Source organism: Nannobrachium achirus (genome assembly GCF_963921795.1).
Source record: "Nannobrachium achirus genome assembly, chromosome: 12".
NCBI classification, from domain to species: Eukaryota; Metazoa; Chordata; class Actinopteri; order Myctophiformes; family Myctophidae; genus Nannobrachium; species Nannobrachium achirus.
In genome coordinates, this window is record NC_137832.1 from 17,460,961 (window position 1) to 17,477,960 (window position 17,000).

Below are 17,000 nucleotides of genomic sequence, written 5' to 3' on the forward strand. Positions count from 1 at the left end.
GGGGCTGGAAGAGACACTGGGAAGACCAAAAAAGAAGAAAAAATTAAATAAAAATGTATTTATTTTTTAAGTGTTTTTAAGTTTCAGCTCAATAGGCCAGAATATGCAACAAGGTGCTAACCACTACTCAAGGTCAATTTGCATGAGTAAGAATGATTGTACTCCAGCTCCAGCATAGGAAGACTAGACCGACAAAGTGAAATTATTCCAGCGTGACAGGCCGGCCAGGCGGGAGGCGCATGGGTATTCAGGCCCTGTTCGACAGTCTGATTGATGATAGCTGGGTAGAAACTGTTCTTAAGTTGTGTGTTCAGGCACTTCATACTGCGGTAGAGTTTGTCCGGCCTTTGTCGCAGTAGTACTAGTGGCGTGAACAATTTGTGGATGAGGTTATAATTGTCCTTGATGATACGTAGGGTTTGACCGCGCATTCTTGTTCAGTAGTAGAGGTCTGAGAGAGCATGCAGGCAGACCAGAATGGAGGGAGTAGAAGGTAGTAGTTAAACCCGGAGAAGACAGGCAGACTTGGTCATTCAAAAGGTGAGAAAGAGAGCTGTTTAGAACAAGGGTCTTTCAGAGTTACCACAGGGGGTCCTCCAAATCTTTGTGTGATTGAAACACAAAGGAAGGGGAAAAAGAGCAGAATGAAAGCACTGAAAGGTCACGTTTATTAAATTAAGGTTCAAGTGGTTAAATATCTGAAAACACAAATTGACATGAATCCAAAATACGCCAGTAGCTATGCCCCTCCCAAAAAGCTTTTGTCCAATGCTAGCTTAGAATAACTTCCTGCTTGCCAAGGTTTGCCTTGGTAACAGCCTTGTAGTCCAGTAGCCAGCCCATAGAGCCCCATTGTGAACCCGGACATTTTGAGTACCCTAAAGTTTTATGTTATAAATGTTGAGTATGGGTCCCCAGCAGTTAGAAACTGCCGGATGCTAACTTGCATATGTTGGGCAATTTTCATAATTAGCATAATTAGATTAAATTAGCATAATCACCTATAATAATGGAAAATATGTCAAAAACTGATTGGACGATTTGAACAATATTGGAGTGGTTTTGGGGGTTATTGAGGATGCTGAATCCATTTCTGACATTTTCTAAATTCAAAACGGCCGTTTTAAACCGGAAATGGCCATATACCAACTTAAATTGGGATGATTTTGATACTTTTTTGTTGATTTTGATTATGAATTAAATTATAAATGTGGTTATTTATATGCTTATAGATTATCTGCATTTCAAAAGCAAAATATAGACAATCCACACAAATTATTAGAACAATGACTGCCACAATAGCCAATCAAAAATAGTCACTTCATCATTTGGAAAATCAACAAAAAAGTATCAAAATCATCCCAATTTAAGTTGGTATATGGCCATTTCCGGTTTAAAACGGCCATTTTGAATTTAGAAAATGTCAGAAATGGATTCAGCATCCTCAATAACCCCCAAAACCACTCCAATATTGTTCAAATAGGCCAATCAGTTTTTGACATATTTTTCATTATTATAGGTGATTATGCTAATTAAAGCTAATTATGCTAATTATGAAAATTGCCCAACATATGCAAGTTAGCATCCGGCAGTTTTTAACTGCTGGGGACCCATACTCAACATTTCTAACATAAAACTTTAGGGTACTCAAAATGTCCGGGTTCACTTTCTGGCTACTAGACTTGGCAAGCTGCCGGTTGCTAAGCTAGTATTGGACAAAAGCTTTTAGGGGAGGGGCATAGCTACTGGCTAATTGTGGCGTCAAACGATGAAACTATATGGAATCTACAAAAAAGGTTGTGGGGGTCCCTGCTACATCTCTCTTTCAGCTAAGGGGTCCTTGGCCTGAAAACGTTGAAGACCCCTGGTTTAGAAACAACTCATCTACTCACTGTGGATTTGAATGTGTACTCTTTTCTGGTTTGCAGATAGTGCTGGTGGGCTCTGAGGAGGGTCTGTATGCCTTGAACGTTATCAAGAACTCGCTGACCCACATCCCTGGCCTGGGATCAGTCTTTCAGATCCACATCATCAAAGAGCAAGAGAAGCTGCTGATGATCGTTGGTGAGCACTCTGATTTTGTTGTCAAAGAGACAGACTGTATTCATTGTTTTATAGTTTTGAAAAAAAAAAACAGGTCTATCAGTTTGTCATAATTCATCTTAGCACTAACTAGTTCAACAGTGTGTTAACTGTTGACAATACTTTTATGTATTATTCTTTTCATTCGGTTTTAAATGCACTTTAAGTGACATGGATTGGATTGACACAACAGCTTATTTAAGGTTTGACTGAGACCTTCAAATGATGGATAGTCGTCTCTGTGGATATGATCTGAAATGTTATTCCTTTGTCTGTGCTCAAGTGTAATATTTCTTATCTTCATTTTCTTATCTGTAATTTATAGTGGTTTTCAATTTTTAATTTTCAACTTTTAATTTGAACATTTTAGCACTTTGCCTTGTTTTTCATCAGATAAACTAAAACCATGTCTGTCTGTGACCTGTAGGGGATGAGAGGGCGCTGTGTCTGGTGGAAATAAAGAAAGTGAAGCAGTCTTTGGCCCAGTCCCACCTGCCCAGCCAGTCTGATTTGGGCCCTTATATATTTGAGACTGTCAAGGGCTGCCACCTGTTTTCAGCTGGAAGAGTAAGCATCTTTAGGGGTGTTCTCCAAAATTGCTATCTACAGTATATATCGTCGTTGTCGGGTGGAAACCTTGTATGTCCAAAACCGCGAGGCGTTGTGTGCTTGTAGATCAGCTATTTTCACTACTTCTGTGCTATAGTCTTGTGTGATGAACCAGGGCTTTACTTTACGAAAAGACAAATTTGAAACTTACAAGGTTTCTGCCCGACAGTGACGATATACATATGTTTTGGACACCTGTGTGTGTTCATGGTATGATGGTCTCATGTACCTACTATCAAACAGTTCTTCCAAGTCTGTTTTTATGTTTTATTAGACCTGATCAAATCATTGTTCTTTTATTCGTGCAACATGTTTAAGGCAGTGTTGTTTTTGACAGCAAATTTTGATTTAGTTTTAGTCATAGTCTTTTGAATAAAATTTCATTTAGTTGTAGTCATATTTTAGGCACCTGAAACATTTTAGTTTTAGTCTAGTTTTAGTTGACTGAATATCATAAGATTTTAGGCGGCTAAATCTACAGTTGATTTAGTCAACTGAAATGTATTTTGGCAGGCCTTGATGGCATCGTAATGACTGATTTTACATTTGGTTGTGTGCTGAACATAGCAGATCTACAAGCTCACAACGCGTCGCAACACTGGAGAGCAACCAAACATAAAATGACTCTCTTCTCTACTAGTCCCTCCCTAACGTTTTAGTCTAGTTTTTATTTTGTTGACGAAATTGTCAATATATTTAGTCTTAGTTTTAGTCATCACAGCTTAGTTTTTATTTAGTTTTCGTCAGTGAAAGAAACGCAGTCGACAAACATTTATCGTCATAGTTTTAGTCGACGAAATCAACACTGGTTTAAGGCAACTAATACAAATCACCCTAGATTTACATAGGCCTACTGTAGATGAGCCATTCAATGCAAAACGTCATTCAATTTACATCGTTATCTTACACAAACTAGGAAATCGTCACCTTCCTAAAATAATGGTAAATATCTTTGCCTAAATCGTCTCTCCTTGACATTGGCCACCTCTGGTGAAATCCTAGCCTATATCCTTGAAAAGATCATGCTGTTTTGGAGTCACTTAATCCAGAAGTGATTTGGCCTAATTCAGGTTTACAATTGCCTAAAATATATAAATAAATGTAATCCTCTTATGGCACATAACTGACAGAAAGTGTTAATTGTATGTCAATAGAGTCATATGTTGATATAAAAATGTGGATGAAATCATTAAGAAATATCATATACTTTATACTATATACTTTTTTTTAAATGACATAGGCCATTATTTTAGCAAGGTGACAAATGCAGTACAATTGAAATGCTTGATACAAGAAATGTATGAAAGTAAATGAATCAGTTCTAGATGTGTAACGATACATTTTAATAGCGATTCGGTACATATCACGATACATGGTTGACGATACGATACATGGACGATATTGGTTCATTCATGGTGATACGATACGATTCGATTTAATTATTTAAAATCGATATAGTAACTATTTAGCAAAGAAAATAAATCTGTGTGAAAGGTGTGGATAGTGCAGGTTTTTAAGGGAAACATGTATTATTATGGATATAAATAAGTAAACACAGTGATTATCTGCCAAATACATGGAGACATTGTATATTGTCAAACCTGCACCTTGACAAAAGACGTGAACCCAGTGATTACACACATTTATCGATAGACCAGTGTAGCTATATAGAAAGGAAAAGTAATTAAACCCCTCCTTTTCATTTTTTCTTCTTAAAAATGCTAAATACAATGCCCAAGTAGGTAATATCGATACAATCGAATCTTTGCACTGCCGATGCGATACGATACAAAATAAAACAATATGATTCAATTTTAGCTGTTTTCATTTTGATAGTCTTCGATTTTAGAAGTTAAAAAACAATATTTCGATACAGTTTCTATATCGTTACACCCCTAGTTCTGTACAATAGAATGATCTCTCATGTTCAATGTTTGTTTTGCTTACAGATTGACAGTATGCCGTGTATATGTGCTGCTATGCCTAACAAAATAACCATTCTGCGCTACAATGACAATCTCAACAAGTTTTGCATTCGTAAAGTGAGTATATGAACACTTATGATGTCACATTATTTCAGGAATATTGATTGATTGAAGGCTTTATTAGAAGTTTGCATAGGAAAATGTACAGATTCATGACGGTACAGTTCACTGGTACAAGGTCTACTAAAAGGAGATCCATGAAAAGACTAAGCTTATTTCAACAGGAAACCATTTAAGTATCTCATATAACATTGAATGACAGACAAATAGAACACAGTACTATGCAGTAGACATGTAAAGAAAAAAAGAAAGAAAAAGAAAAAAAAAATATGCATACTGTACTTTGAAATACAGCATAATGACGTCAGATCAGACACCAATTACCCATTTAGAACGGGTACACAGTATAGTGTATCATTATTTTATGCTTTAACTATTGAAAAATAGCAGATATACAAGCTGCGAGCTTGTAGATCTGCTATTTTTGAAAAATCATGAAAATTTGAATTTTGACCTGATTCTATAAGTGTCTTTTGAATCCTTCTTAAGTTCTTATGTTTCTATGTCAGCAATCTGGCCAGGCATCGTCAAAGAAAAGGTCCTTTTCACTTAACTGGAGCTCAGTTAGTCTGTTCTTGAGAGACTACTATGTCAGTGGTTCTCAAACCTTTTCATGTGAAGGACGGACCCCCATCTCAAAATATGTAGTTCCAGGGACCACCCAGAAGCAAAATTTGAGTTACAGACGTTCGCTTTGAAAATACATATATTCAAAGATTTGCACACATTTTCATGACTTTTTCAAAAATAGCAGATCTACAAGCTCGCAGTGCGGCACTCGGTGCCGCGCTGTGAGCTTGTATATCTGCTATTTTTTCACTGGTTAAAGCATTCAGTAATTCTAGGCCTAAATTTAAGATACTCATGCTGACACACACTTTTCTGTAGAAATGCATCTGTGTTGCTATGTGTTATGTACAATATTAATGCAGGTATATTGTAGGTAGCAAATGTAAGCATATAGGATGTTTATGCTTATGACAGGCTCTACATCATTGTTATACTGTAGGACAATGACTTCATATAATAAAGATACTCTTCTAAAAAGGTTAGCGGCGGGGGTGAGAACCACCATGGGAACTATAGAGAAAGAGAGATTTTATGTTTGATAGTATGTTTGACTCAATATACTCTATCACCTCATCTTTTAGCCACACAAATATTCTGTTCTGGTCTCAATGCATCTGTTACAACCACATTACTGTATTGCTAATGACATACATACGTCACCAGGCACGTGCACACATAGACATCAAAGGGGGCTTGAGCCCCTGCCCTTTTATCTGTCTGTAAAAAATGCCCTCTCCAGACCATGAATGCAGTTTTCACTATGGTGAAAGAAATGCAAATGCCCCTCTTTCAATGCCATACCTGAAGGCAGCTTTCAAGAGAATTGCCTTGTCCAAACTCTCCTGAACTTGAATGCAGCATCTTATGTTGAAAGAATTGCCCTCTCTGTGTAGAAATACATGCTGTACGTCACACCTCCAGTATTGACTTGATTATGCTTAGTTCAGTGTGGTATCAGGCACCGAAAATAGCCAAACCTCCAAGCTCACAACGCGTCGCAGCGCGGCACGTTGTGAGCTTGGAGGTCCGCTATTTTCCACCAAAAGGCCCATTTAGAAATTTCAGCCCCTGCCTCTCTAACATTCTCTGCACGTCCCTGTACGTTCACCTTCTTTGGTTCTTTCAGGAGATTGAGACTCTGGAGCCATGCAGCTGCATTCATCTGACCAGCTACAGCATCATTATTGGCACCAACAAGTTCTATGAGATCGAGATGAAGCAGTTTGTACTTGAGGGTGAGGATTGAATTAGAACTGCTGCGAGGAAGCCACTTTACCAGAATTGTTATGTGTATGTTTTTTCATAAATTAAAGCTCTATAGTCCACTTGCCAGAATCAGAACCCTGGCATATTGAGTACACCAAGGTTTTATGTTAGAAATGTTGAGTATGGGTTCCCAGCATTTAGAAACTGCCGGATGCTAACTTGCATATGTTGAGCAATTTTCATAATTTGCATAATTCTATTTATTTAGCATAATCCCCCATAATAATGGATAATGTGTCAAAAACTGATTGGCAGATTTGAACAATATTGGAGTGGTTTTGGGGGTTATTGAGAATGCTGAATCCATTTCTGACATTTTCTAAATTCAAAATGGCCGTTTTAAACCGGAAATGGCCATATACAACATAAAACAGTATCAAAATCACCCCACTTTAAGTTGGTATAAGGCCATTTCAATTTAGAAAATGGATTCAGCATCCTCAATAACCCCCAAAACCACTCCAATATTGTTCAAATCGGCCAATCAGTTTTTGACATATTATCCATTATTATAGGGGATTATGCTAATTAAAGCTAATTATGCTAATTATGCAAATTGCTCAACATATGCAAGTAAGCATCCGGCAGTTTCTACATGCTGGGGACCCTTACTCAACATTTATAACATAAAACCTTATTGTACTCAATATGTCCGGGTTCACAATGGGGCTCTATGGGCTGGCAAGTACGGTAGACTACTTCATCACACAAGAGTGTTGCACAAAAGTAGTGAAAATAGCACATCTACAGTACACGCACACAACGCCTCGGGAAGGAACGGTTTTGCAGTGGTGGAAAAAGTAGCTAACATGTTGTACTTAAGTAAAAGTATTAATACTGCACTGTAGATGTACTCCGTTACAAGTACTGTAAATGTCCAGAATTCAAAATGTACTTGAGTAAAAGTATGAAAGTATTGGCATCAAAATGTACTTAAAGTACCAAAAGTAAAAGTACAAAATGTTTGAAAATCTACAAACTCACAACGCGTCGCGACGCGTTGTGAGCTTGTAGATCGGCTATTTTCAAATAGCCACGGTATAACATAGGGCTAAAGTGGGTTAATGTGTGTTTTATAATTATTATAATTTACACCTGCAAAGTAACTAATTAACTAAATTATAGTCATTCTATAGTCTTGTAGACTTCTTGACTTCGTGTTGACCCGTACGGGTCCATTTGGTTTCATTTTACACTCTCAAGGGTTAAAAGATCTCTAAGGGTCCATTTGGTTACCAACTCTCCATCATTTATCTCAGGACCACCTGGAACCCCCTCAAGGACCAAGGGTGGTCCCCGGAGCACTGGTTGAAAAATCACTGAACTACTGTAGAAATAATTTAGGAAGTCATTCCTAAAACTGATACATTTTGTTTTTCATCGAACCATAAGGCTTTATCAGAGTCCAAGGTGAAGAGCTATCGCCTCAACTTTTAGGTGATAATAAGCTATCACCTAAAAACGAGAAAACAATCATAGTCACGGTGAAAGCCCTATCACCGTGACTCTGAAACCAGGGGGCACACTGATTGGTCTGACTCTAGATCAACCAATCTCTGTCTGAAAGTAAAAACAGAGCTAATGACGTAATGTTGTAGTTTTCGGACTTTAAAAGACTACACCGCGGTAATGGCTTATCACCGCGGTGTGTACTATGATACCCCCATACGGTGTGCCGTACAATACAACCTGACTAAATCATAGTTAACGCGCATGGCACAATCGGCTCATGGCAGTGCATCCATTAATTTTAATTGAAGGTCTTTGTGTGTCTGTGGGGTGTCCTCGGCTCCCTCCAGAGTTCATGGCAGTGCATCCACTAATTGAAGTTCTTGGTGTGTCTGTGGGGTGTCCCCTGCTCTCTCTCTGCAGGGGCGTCAATTGGGTATGGCAGGGGTATGCAGCTGCCATACCCTGGGTCCAGGGGGAAAATAAAAATCCATGAATGTCTCTTTGTCTATCTGCGCTGGTTATTATGTTGTTAAATTACAGTAAAATAACTAAAAATGCAACATTTTACAAAATAGTCACTTTAACAAGGTATTATAAATATATTCTCCACACATTCCCAGGTTCCGCAGGTCAGCTGCACAGGTGCAATGCATTTTTATTGTTAATTGTGGCACGTTTAATAACATTCCAAGTTTAGCTGCACTTGAACAACCATTCCAGGCTGCCATATCCAGCCCAAGAAACCGTAGAAACCTGTGTAAAAAACTGACAAAACTCGTTTTTTTCAGACATTGTGAAAATAGCCGATCTACATGCTCACAACGCCTCGCAGCGCGAGGCGTTGTGAGCATGTAGATCTGCTATTTTCACAATAGAACCGTGTTATACAAAGTGTAATGCCTCTTTTCCATGAGGACTCCCATCTTTGCCATACCCTAGCTTTTGCTGAACTGACGCCGCTGTCTCTCTGCAGAGTTCCTGGATAAGAACGACGTGTCTCTGGCCTCGGCGGTCTTCACGGCCTCTTCCCACAGCTTCCCCATCTCCATCATGCAGGTGGCCTGCAGCAGCATGCAGAAGGAGGAGTACCTGCTCTGCTTCCACGGTGAGGGGAAGGGATGATATTTAATTACTATTAGAACTGGCCCACTTGTCACTGGTATATTGCACATGCAATGCCTGGGATTCAAACCAAGGTCTTCCGCATGAAAGTCCAACATCTTACCCATCAGACCAAAGGAATATCCCTATGGACTGGGGGAGATATTAGACTTTTGATGCCACCAGGCTGGAGTGTATCGAGGGCCTGTGACCGCAAGCCCGCGTTTAAATAAACATTGAACCAGTCCGGCCCTCGACTTGTACCATTTTTAAAATGTTGGCCCCCTCTGCATTTGAGTTTGACATCCCTGCACTAGGGCATTCACGAATCACGAATAGTGATTTTTAGTATTCGAATTATTCAACGTCAAAGTATTCGAATAGTCGAATATTCGACAGGACTGGCCAAACTGTCAAATATTAAGTAAGCAAGAGGCAAACATAACGCGAGGCATTGTGAGCATGTAGATCGGCTATTTTCACAATATTTATCTGTGGAACCGAGTCACATTAAATGTAATACCTACAATTCCAAGTGCTTGTCAGGGTGGGGGTCCCCAGTTCAAATATGTTTATTTTGGGGGTCACGGCATAAAAAGGTTTGAGAACCATTGATAACTCATTCTTATGACTTCCTATCTAGCCAAGCTTTAAACATTAAACTTTTAAACTATATATTTTTTAAAGAGAGAAAAAAAAAGGTGAATATTCGCACGCACACACAACAGTGCTGTGGTGACTGAAGACTGTTTGAAATTTCAACGTAACAGTCTCTTGCAAGGAAGCTTTTATTTAGGGTCCTTGATTTGGCAATGTTTTGGTGTTCCTTGGCTGTGTAGCATATCCCATAACTGTATGGCAAGGCGGACGGTGATGTAAGTGGAAGGGAATATTGTGAAAGTGTAAATATTCAGTTATTTTATAATAATCCTTACCCGTTAGCCGTTACCCGTTACTCAGACGGGCTTTTCCCATTGGATGACATAAGCTCATGGGACAGACGTGTCCCCTGAGCTTGTTCTTGGTGACGTCACCAAGAATGCTGGTCCCTTATTGGCTGAGGGTGACAGACAGACGGACATTTCGTTGTTTAATAGTTTGAGCGCTCCGGTCCCAATCTCCCTGGTACCTCAAAAACACTGTAACATATTTTTTCTCTTTTTTTTTATTCTGTCAGATTTATTGATGATTAATTTTAATAATAAAAACAGTGTCAATCACACTGGTTTTATGTATCACTCACTTAACTGTTGTCAGACTTGTGATTCGTGCTCACTTATATGCAAACTGTCTTGCAGTACACTATGGAGAGAATGGATTGGTGGTCATGACGTGCATACTAAGGAAATGAATCCAGTCGGGTCAGTCAAAGTATGTATGTCATATTGAGTGGAAGGAAGCTTTAGGTTCTCCAGCGTAGGTCACAGACCAGTGCGATGTGGTCTGAGGGGTGGGATACACTGGGCAGGGCCTGGTAGGTCGTCACCTCCTCATGACTGGGCAGAGGGATCACCTGGTCCACCTCCATCTTGTCCGGCTCAGTGAAGATGTAGTCCAGACATCCGTGGAATCCTCCGACGTAGTTGGTGTAGGCCGGTTCTCCACACGCACTGAGGAGAGGACCGAACAGAGAGGACACTGTCTGGGGACAGGCCTCTTCTGGACCGCCAGAGCTCCAGTCTGGGTGGCTGTCTGCTATCACGCCCCGGGTCAACAGACTGAACAGGCCCGAGTTAGGCGTGGAGTTGAAATCTCCAGAGAAGATTAGTGCAGCACCAGGTGCCACCTCACTGATCACACGATTTAAGTGTTTCAGAGCAACACTAATCTGGACCAAGCGAACATTCCCTCCTTTAGGGTGCCAGTATAGATGGGTGTTGGCCACACAGACCTTTCTAGAAGATTCCTTCAGGTCCTCGAATACACTCACCTGCAGAGCGGTGGATCTTCGTAAGATCTTGTCTTTGAGGACAGGGTTTGTAGATATCTTCTCTAATATGTCAGAGCACAGAGGGTCAGAGGTCAGAGATTCACTCAGTACGATGTCGTGACGACTCAGCAACCTCAGCTTTGACCTGCGGTAGAATGTGGACAGGCCTTCTCGTTGCTTCGCTTTGATCTTGAAGACCCCGTCCAAACCGAACGCGTCAAGAGCTGGGCACAGACTGTCACTGAACACCCATTTGTCAACCTCCTGGAGACACACAACGTCAGCGTTGTATCCCGCCAGTTCTTTCTTGATGAGGTTCTGTCTATAGTCGGCCTCCAGGGCGTAAGGGGCGCAGTAGGGATACAACACCGTCTTGGACAGCTCTGTCTGGGCATAGACGTCAGCCAGGATGTTGTACGACACCACCCTCAGCACATGATCCTCCGGCCCTTTGAGCGTGTACACGTGGCGGCTGTCGAACGTGCACGCACCCGGACCAGCCCCCACGGTCGCCGCGGAGACCAGCTCCTTGTCCGGCCCTCGCCGGTCGCCATCTTTGGGGGTGCAGCGGAGCCTGAGCTTCAAACCAACGTCCAGGTTGGAAGGGACGTACACACGTTCACGTCCCGCCTCTCTCCAGATGCCACCGCTGTCCCCTGCCGTGTCAGCACTGGCGCCGGGGCGGCTCTCCTTGTACCAGGTAAACTCGCACTGCTCCAGGTGGCCGAACTCCACCTCCAGCTTGGGACAGACGGGGAATCCAGCCAGCAGAGAGGCCGGCAGCTCCGCCGTGGTGAAGGCCGGCGGGTTTCGCTGCACGGCATATTTGACCCCTCCGACCTGCAGCACCGCCCCGTCCCGCCACGCTTGGGAATTCGACGTTCCCTCTGGCACCAACTCACCGTCATAGAACAGCGCGACAGCCGGAGGTCTGGCTTCTCCCGTAGGCTGCTGATGTTCTTTGCTTTTCTTGGATTTTTTAAGATTGTGGACGATTCTCGCCAGGGGTTTGCCCAGTTCCTCTGCCGTGTCCCTCAGCATGAGTTTGTTGCTGCCGTCCAGGGTGAATGAGATGGTGAGTTTAGAGTCCCCGGGCACACATCTGACCACAGCCCTCTCCATCCTAGTGTGGAGGCCACGACAGAGTGGCTTCAGATCGGAGTGAGTTCTCGGTGGTGGGACTGACACAGCGGTCAGGTGTAATAAGAGTCTTCTGGACGATGTGGACAAGCACTTTAACATACTGTAAGTCCACTGGGAATTGAGATGGACTGCTGCGATACTGAAATACACAGCTCAACTAGAAGGAAAATGAATCCATAACTGCGTCAATTCATGAACACAGTTAAATGGAGTCAGTCAGTTCATCTGTTGCATAAGAGTCTTGGTTACCATGGAAACCAGAGGCACCGTGCTGCACTGAATTTCTGTTTCCTTTCTTGGATTCAAAACAAGACTAGGTCAAAACCTATAGTATGGCTAGACCTTGTATGACTGCTGTACTATACTATGTTTTTGCATCCTACGGTATATATTACAATTGGTTAATGGGAGGGCGGACCTCTGACCTCAGCCATATAACCATATAAAGAGTTTCCAATGCAGCTACGCCTAAATATGGAGTGTGTTGTCTAACCTCAATGTGTCATCATGGCATCAGCCACAAACAAATCTGTCGGCTCCATATATGGTTACCATAGGTGGGTTTCCTATACTGTACTAATACTGATAAAATAAAATAAAAATCTGTACCTTTAAAACATAAATAAGCTAAACTGTCCGTTACATCTGTAGGACACAGGACTAGGGATGGGACGATACGCAATATTATCGTTTATCGTGATAATCGTATCTTGGAGATTTAATTAATCGTGATATCCTCCTCTGTCATGCACTGGGATCAATTCACCTTTTATTTGCCGAGCTGCATATCTGGTACCACTTAAACCCTCCATAATTGGTAAAAGGTACTTATAATAATTATACGTACTTGATACAGTCCTTTTTTCACTCTCTATCAAATGTCTTTCCCAAAAAATAGCCGATCTACAAGCTCACAACGCGTCGCGCTGTGAGCTTGTAGATCTGCTATTTTTTGGACAAATGTTCCGCCCCAGGACAATAGATTTTGATTATCGCGATAATATCGTAAATCACGATTTCTTTGGTCACAATAATCGTGATATGACATTTTCACATCATCCCATCCCTACACAGGACTGTATAACAAAACAGGAACATTTTCTATAATCCAGTTTTATTTGTGTGTCAGAGTTTGGAGTGTTTGTGGATGCGTATGGACGAAGAAGCCGCACTGAGGACATCAAATGGAGCCGTGTCCCTTTGGCCTTTGGTAAGGACTGTTACTCCCACTGTTTTTCTGTTCGTCCCTTTGGCCTTTTGGTAAGGACTGTTACTCCCACTGTTTTTCTGTTCATTTCAACAACATGTAAATGAAGAGTTTACTAACTGAAAAGCACGCTGTGTTAAGCCTGATTTATATTTAAGGTCCTAACACAACCAGGCGCGTTGCTTTTATGCAATTAATTCACCAGAAAATGTATTTGTATGAACAGTGATAAATTAACATTATTATTTTTCTGTAAAAAAGAATCAGATAAAGGGATATTTCACTTTAAAATTGTATCGTTTAATCAGGCTTTTGGGAATACCCGGGACAGTTTTTAAATTGCTTGATTCAATATTTTGATTTTCATATTTAGTATTGTTTTATCTGACACACCCACTTTTTATACAAACCCATTCTAACTTCAAACTCCATTTTAACCATGATAGATTCATCTAAAACACCCGTCCTTTTTTCTGGGGACTCATACTTCCCTCCGGATACATGAGCTGGCCGTGCTTTTTCATTTATTTCTTTTTTTCAATTATCTTAAAAAAATATTGTATCATATATATATATATATATATATATATATATATATATATATTTTTTTTTTTTTTTCAATTTCCTAAATAATTTTTAAAAATAAATGAGAAAAGTAAATGAAAAATTTAATGAAAAAAACACGGCCAGCTCACGTTATGAGTCCCCAGAAAAAAAGAACGGGTGTTTTCAATGAATCTATCATGATTACAATGGAGTTGTAAGTGTCTGATAAAATCAATACCAAATATCTGAATACTGAATTAAGCAACTTAAAAACTGTTCTGGGTGCTCCCAAAAGCCTGAGTAGAAGATAAAATGACAAATGTTTTTTTTTTAAAGTGAAATATCCTTTTAAGCTTGCTTTTTCTGAGTTTCCGCACTGTGAATAAAGGCATCAGCCTGTATGAATGATGAATCATAAACGTTTTGTTTTTCGAAATTTTTACATTGTTAAATCGTGCCCCTGGTGTGTAAAGGCCTTCAGTCACCCACATAGGGCTGTCACAATTATTACGTAATCGTCTAATCGTGATTATTTGACATTATCGCAATTATTTTGTCATAATCGTCATAATCGTGAATGTTGAAAAATGTCCGAAATAGTGGAAATAGCCGATCTACAAGCTCACAACGCGTCGCATCGCGACGCGTTGTGAGCTTGTAGATCGGCTATTTCCACTATCAAAGTAATTTTTTAAGTAGTAAGTTGTCAAATATGTCAGTAATTTCTTTGTATATTTAGGTTATGTGTCATATCTACCATGTACAACTTCATAGCCTAAAAGCCAAACAGAAATGTAATTATCAACGACAAAAACACAATTAAATCGTTAATCGCCAATTATTTGAGTGACAATTAATCGTCATGTAAAATGTCATATCGTGACAGCCCTACACCCACACCAAAAAAAACCTGGTCTGCTATTCTTGGCACAGGACTCTGCCATACGACAGAGCATAAACAAGGTGTAGCATTTAGGAAAATAACTTTAGAAAAGAATGATTCTGTTATGTAACTACTTCTATTCCCCTGTTGATCAGCCTACAGAGAACCCTACCTGTTTGTGACATACTTCAACTCCTTGGATGTTATCGAGGTCCAAGGACATGCAGCTCTGGGGTAAGACAAAATAAGGATCCGGCAAAGTAGTTGAAACTTTATGTCGTAAAAATCAAGGGTCTTCAACAGGGGGTCCGGGACCCCTAGGGGGTCCTCAGAGTTACTACAGGGGGTCCTGGAAACTTTGTGTGATAGAAACTCTTTTCTCCTTTTTTATATTAACCACTTGAACCCTAGTGTCCATATTCTGAGAACTTTAGACAAAAGAGGGTTGGTGTAGAAGAGCAGACTAAGTACAGAGTGAACGCCAAAGGTCAAGTTTATTGACGGTTCAAGTGGTTAAATATCTGAAATACACTGATGATTGTGCTGTCAAACGATTGAACTAAAGTACAGTATATGGAATCTATGAACATGTTGTGGGGGTCCCTACTTCATCTCTCACTCTCAACTAAGGTCCTTTCAGGTCCTTGGCCTGAAAACGTTGAAGACCCCTGTCGTAAATGATAAGGCGTTGTGAGCTTGTAGATCGGCTATTTTTGGCAAAGAGGGTTGGTGTAGAAGAGCAGACTAAGTACAGAGTGAAAGCCAAAGGTCAAGTTTATTGACGGTTCAAGTGGTTAAATATCTGAAATACACTGATGATTGTGCTGTCAAACGATTGAACTAAAGTATATGGAATCTATGTACAGGTTGTGGGGGTCCCTACTTCATCTCTCACTCTCAACTAAGGTCCTTTCAGGTCCTTGGCCTGAAAACGTTAAAGACCCCTGTCATAAATGATAAATTAATTAAATGGTTTTCCGCATGTTCATCTGTCTTCCAGGCCTCCCTTGCTGGCCCACCTGGACATCCCCAACCCTCGCTACCTGGGGCCGGCCATCTCCTCTGGAGCCATCTACCTGGCTTCGTCCTACCAGAACAAGCTGCGGGTCATCTGCTGTAAAGGCAGCCTGATCAGAGAGTCTGGAGAGCTGCAGCGGAGCGGCTCCAGCCGAGGGTACTTTCTTTTTTTTCTTTTTTTTAAGATTTGTTTTTGGGCTTTTTATGCCTCTATTTGATAGGACAGTAGACTGACAGGAAACAGGGAGAGAGATGGGGAATGACACGTGGCAAAGGTCGTCCGGATCGGGAATCGAACCGGCGACGCCAGCAGGCATCATAGCCTAGTATGCGGTATGCGCCTTGACCACTAGGCCAGCGGGCGCACCTACTTTCTTAAATTTATTTCAGTCTACAAATGGAACCACTGTCAGAGTTACCCGTATGGGTCCATTTGGAACCGTCAAGGAACCCTGAAGGTCCGATCTGTGTAAAACTTTGTATGCACACTCCCTTTCTCAAACTTTCACATTAAGGTCTCCCCCTTAACTCTGACAGTGTACAAATGGAACCAAATGAACCTGGATCCATTTGTACAACGTCAGAGTTACAGACCTTGTATGGGTCAATTTAGACCCCCCCTAAAGTAACCTGCATGGAATCCTCTTTGAGAAACACTGAGGAAAAACCTTTGCCCTGCATTTTTCACATCTGCCTTTTATAGCACCACCAGGAGGCCGACTTACGTCAAATATATTTGTCGATGTTACTCCTTCAGATTTGATCCAAATCGGTACACAAGTCAATAGATTAAAATCCACAGAATGACTAGATACACAGACTGTCACTGAACACCCCTTTGTCAACCTCCTGGAGACACACAACGTCAGCGTTGTATCCCGCCAGTTCTTTCTTGATGAGGTTCTGTCTGTAGATCTACTAGATACACCCTGAATCTACTAGATACACCCTCTTATGACCAGGGTTCATTATGACAACTTCAATTTAGGTTCTTCTTTAAAACCATCGTATTAGAACACACAGATTTACACTTTCATTGATGGGCATAATAAAGGGACAAGGATCTCCACATATGGCCATTAATTTATTACTCGCATCGCGAGGCGTTGTGTGCTTGTAGATCGGCTGTTTTCACTAGTTTTGTGCGAC

At 40.9% G+C, this 17,000-nt stretch overlaps 2 protein-coding genes across 2 annotated transcripts in view; one reads left to right on the forward strand and one right to left on the reverse strand.

The window, feature by feature from the left end:
* Nucleotides 1-17,000, forward strand: part of citb (citron rho-interacting serine/threonine kinase b) — a gene marked incomplete at both ends in the record, with an annotated part of 124,172 nt that overhangs the window by 102,332 nt on the left and 4,840 nt on the right. Inside the window, 8 exons of the mRNA XM_080738248.1 lie at nucleotides 1,929-2,064; nucleotides 2,510-2,649; nucleotides 4,641-4,733; nucleotides 6,433-6,541; nucleotides 8,998-9,129; nucleotides 13,328-13,408; nucleotides 14,990-15,068; nucleotides 15,835-16,008. Of these exons, the coding sequence (XP_080594374.1) occupies nucleotides 1,929-2,064; nucleotides 2,510-2,649; nucleotides 4,641-4,733; nucleotides 6,433-6,541; nucleotides 8,998-9,129; nucleotides 13,328-13,408; nucleotides 14,990-15,068; nucleotides 15,835-16,008 (944 nt within the window). The remainder of the gene's footprint in view (nucleotides 1-1,928; nucleotides 2,065-2,509; nucleotides 2,650-4,640; nucleotides 4,734-6,432; nucleotides 6,542-8,997; nucleotides 9,130-13,327; nucleotides 13,409-14,989; nucleotides 15,069-15,834; nucleotides 16,009-17,000) is intronic.
* Nucleotides 10,528-12,177, reverse strand: LOC308294935 (2',5'-phosphodiesterase 12-like; the record flags this gene model as incomplete). Its single annotated transcript, XM_080737874.1, has 1 exon — nucleotides 10,528-12,177. The coding sequence occupies one exon, from the start codon at nucleotides 12,175-12,177 to the stop codon at nucleotides 10,528-10,530; it is 1,650 nt and encodes a 549-aa protein (XP_080594000.1).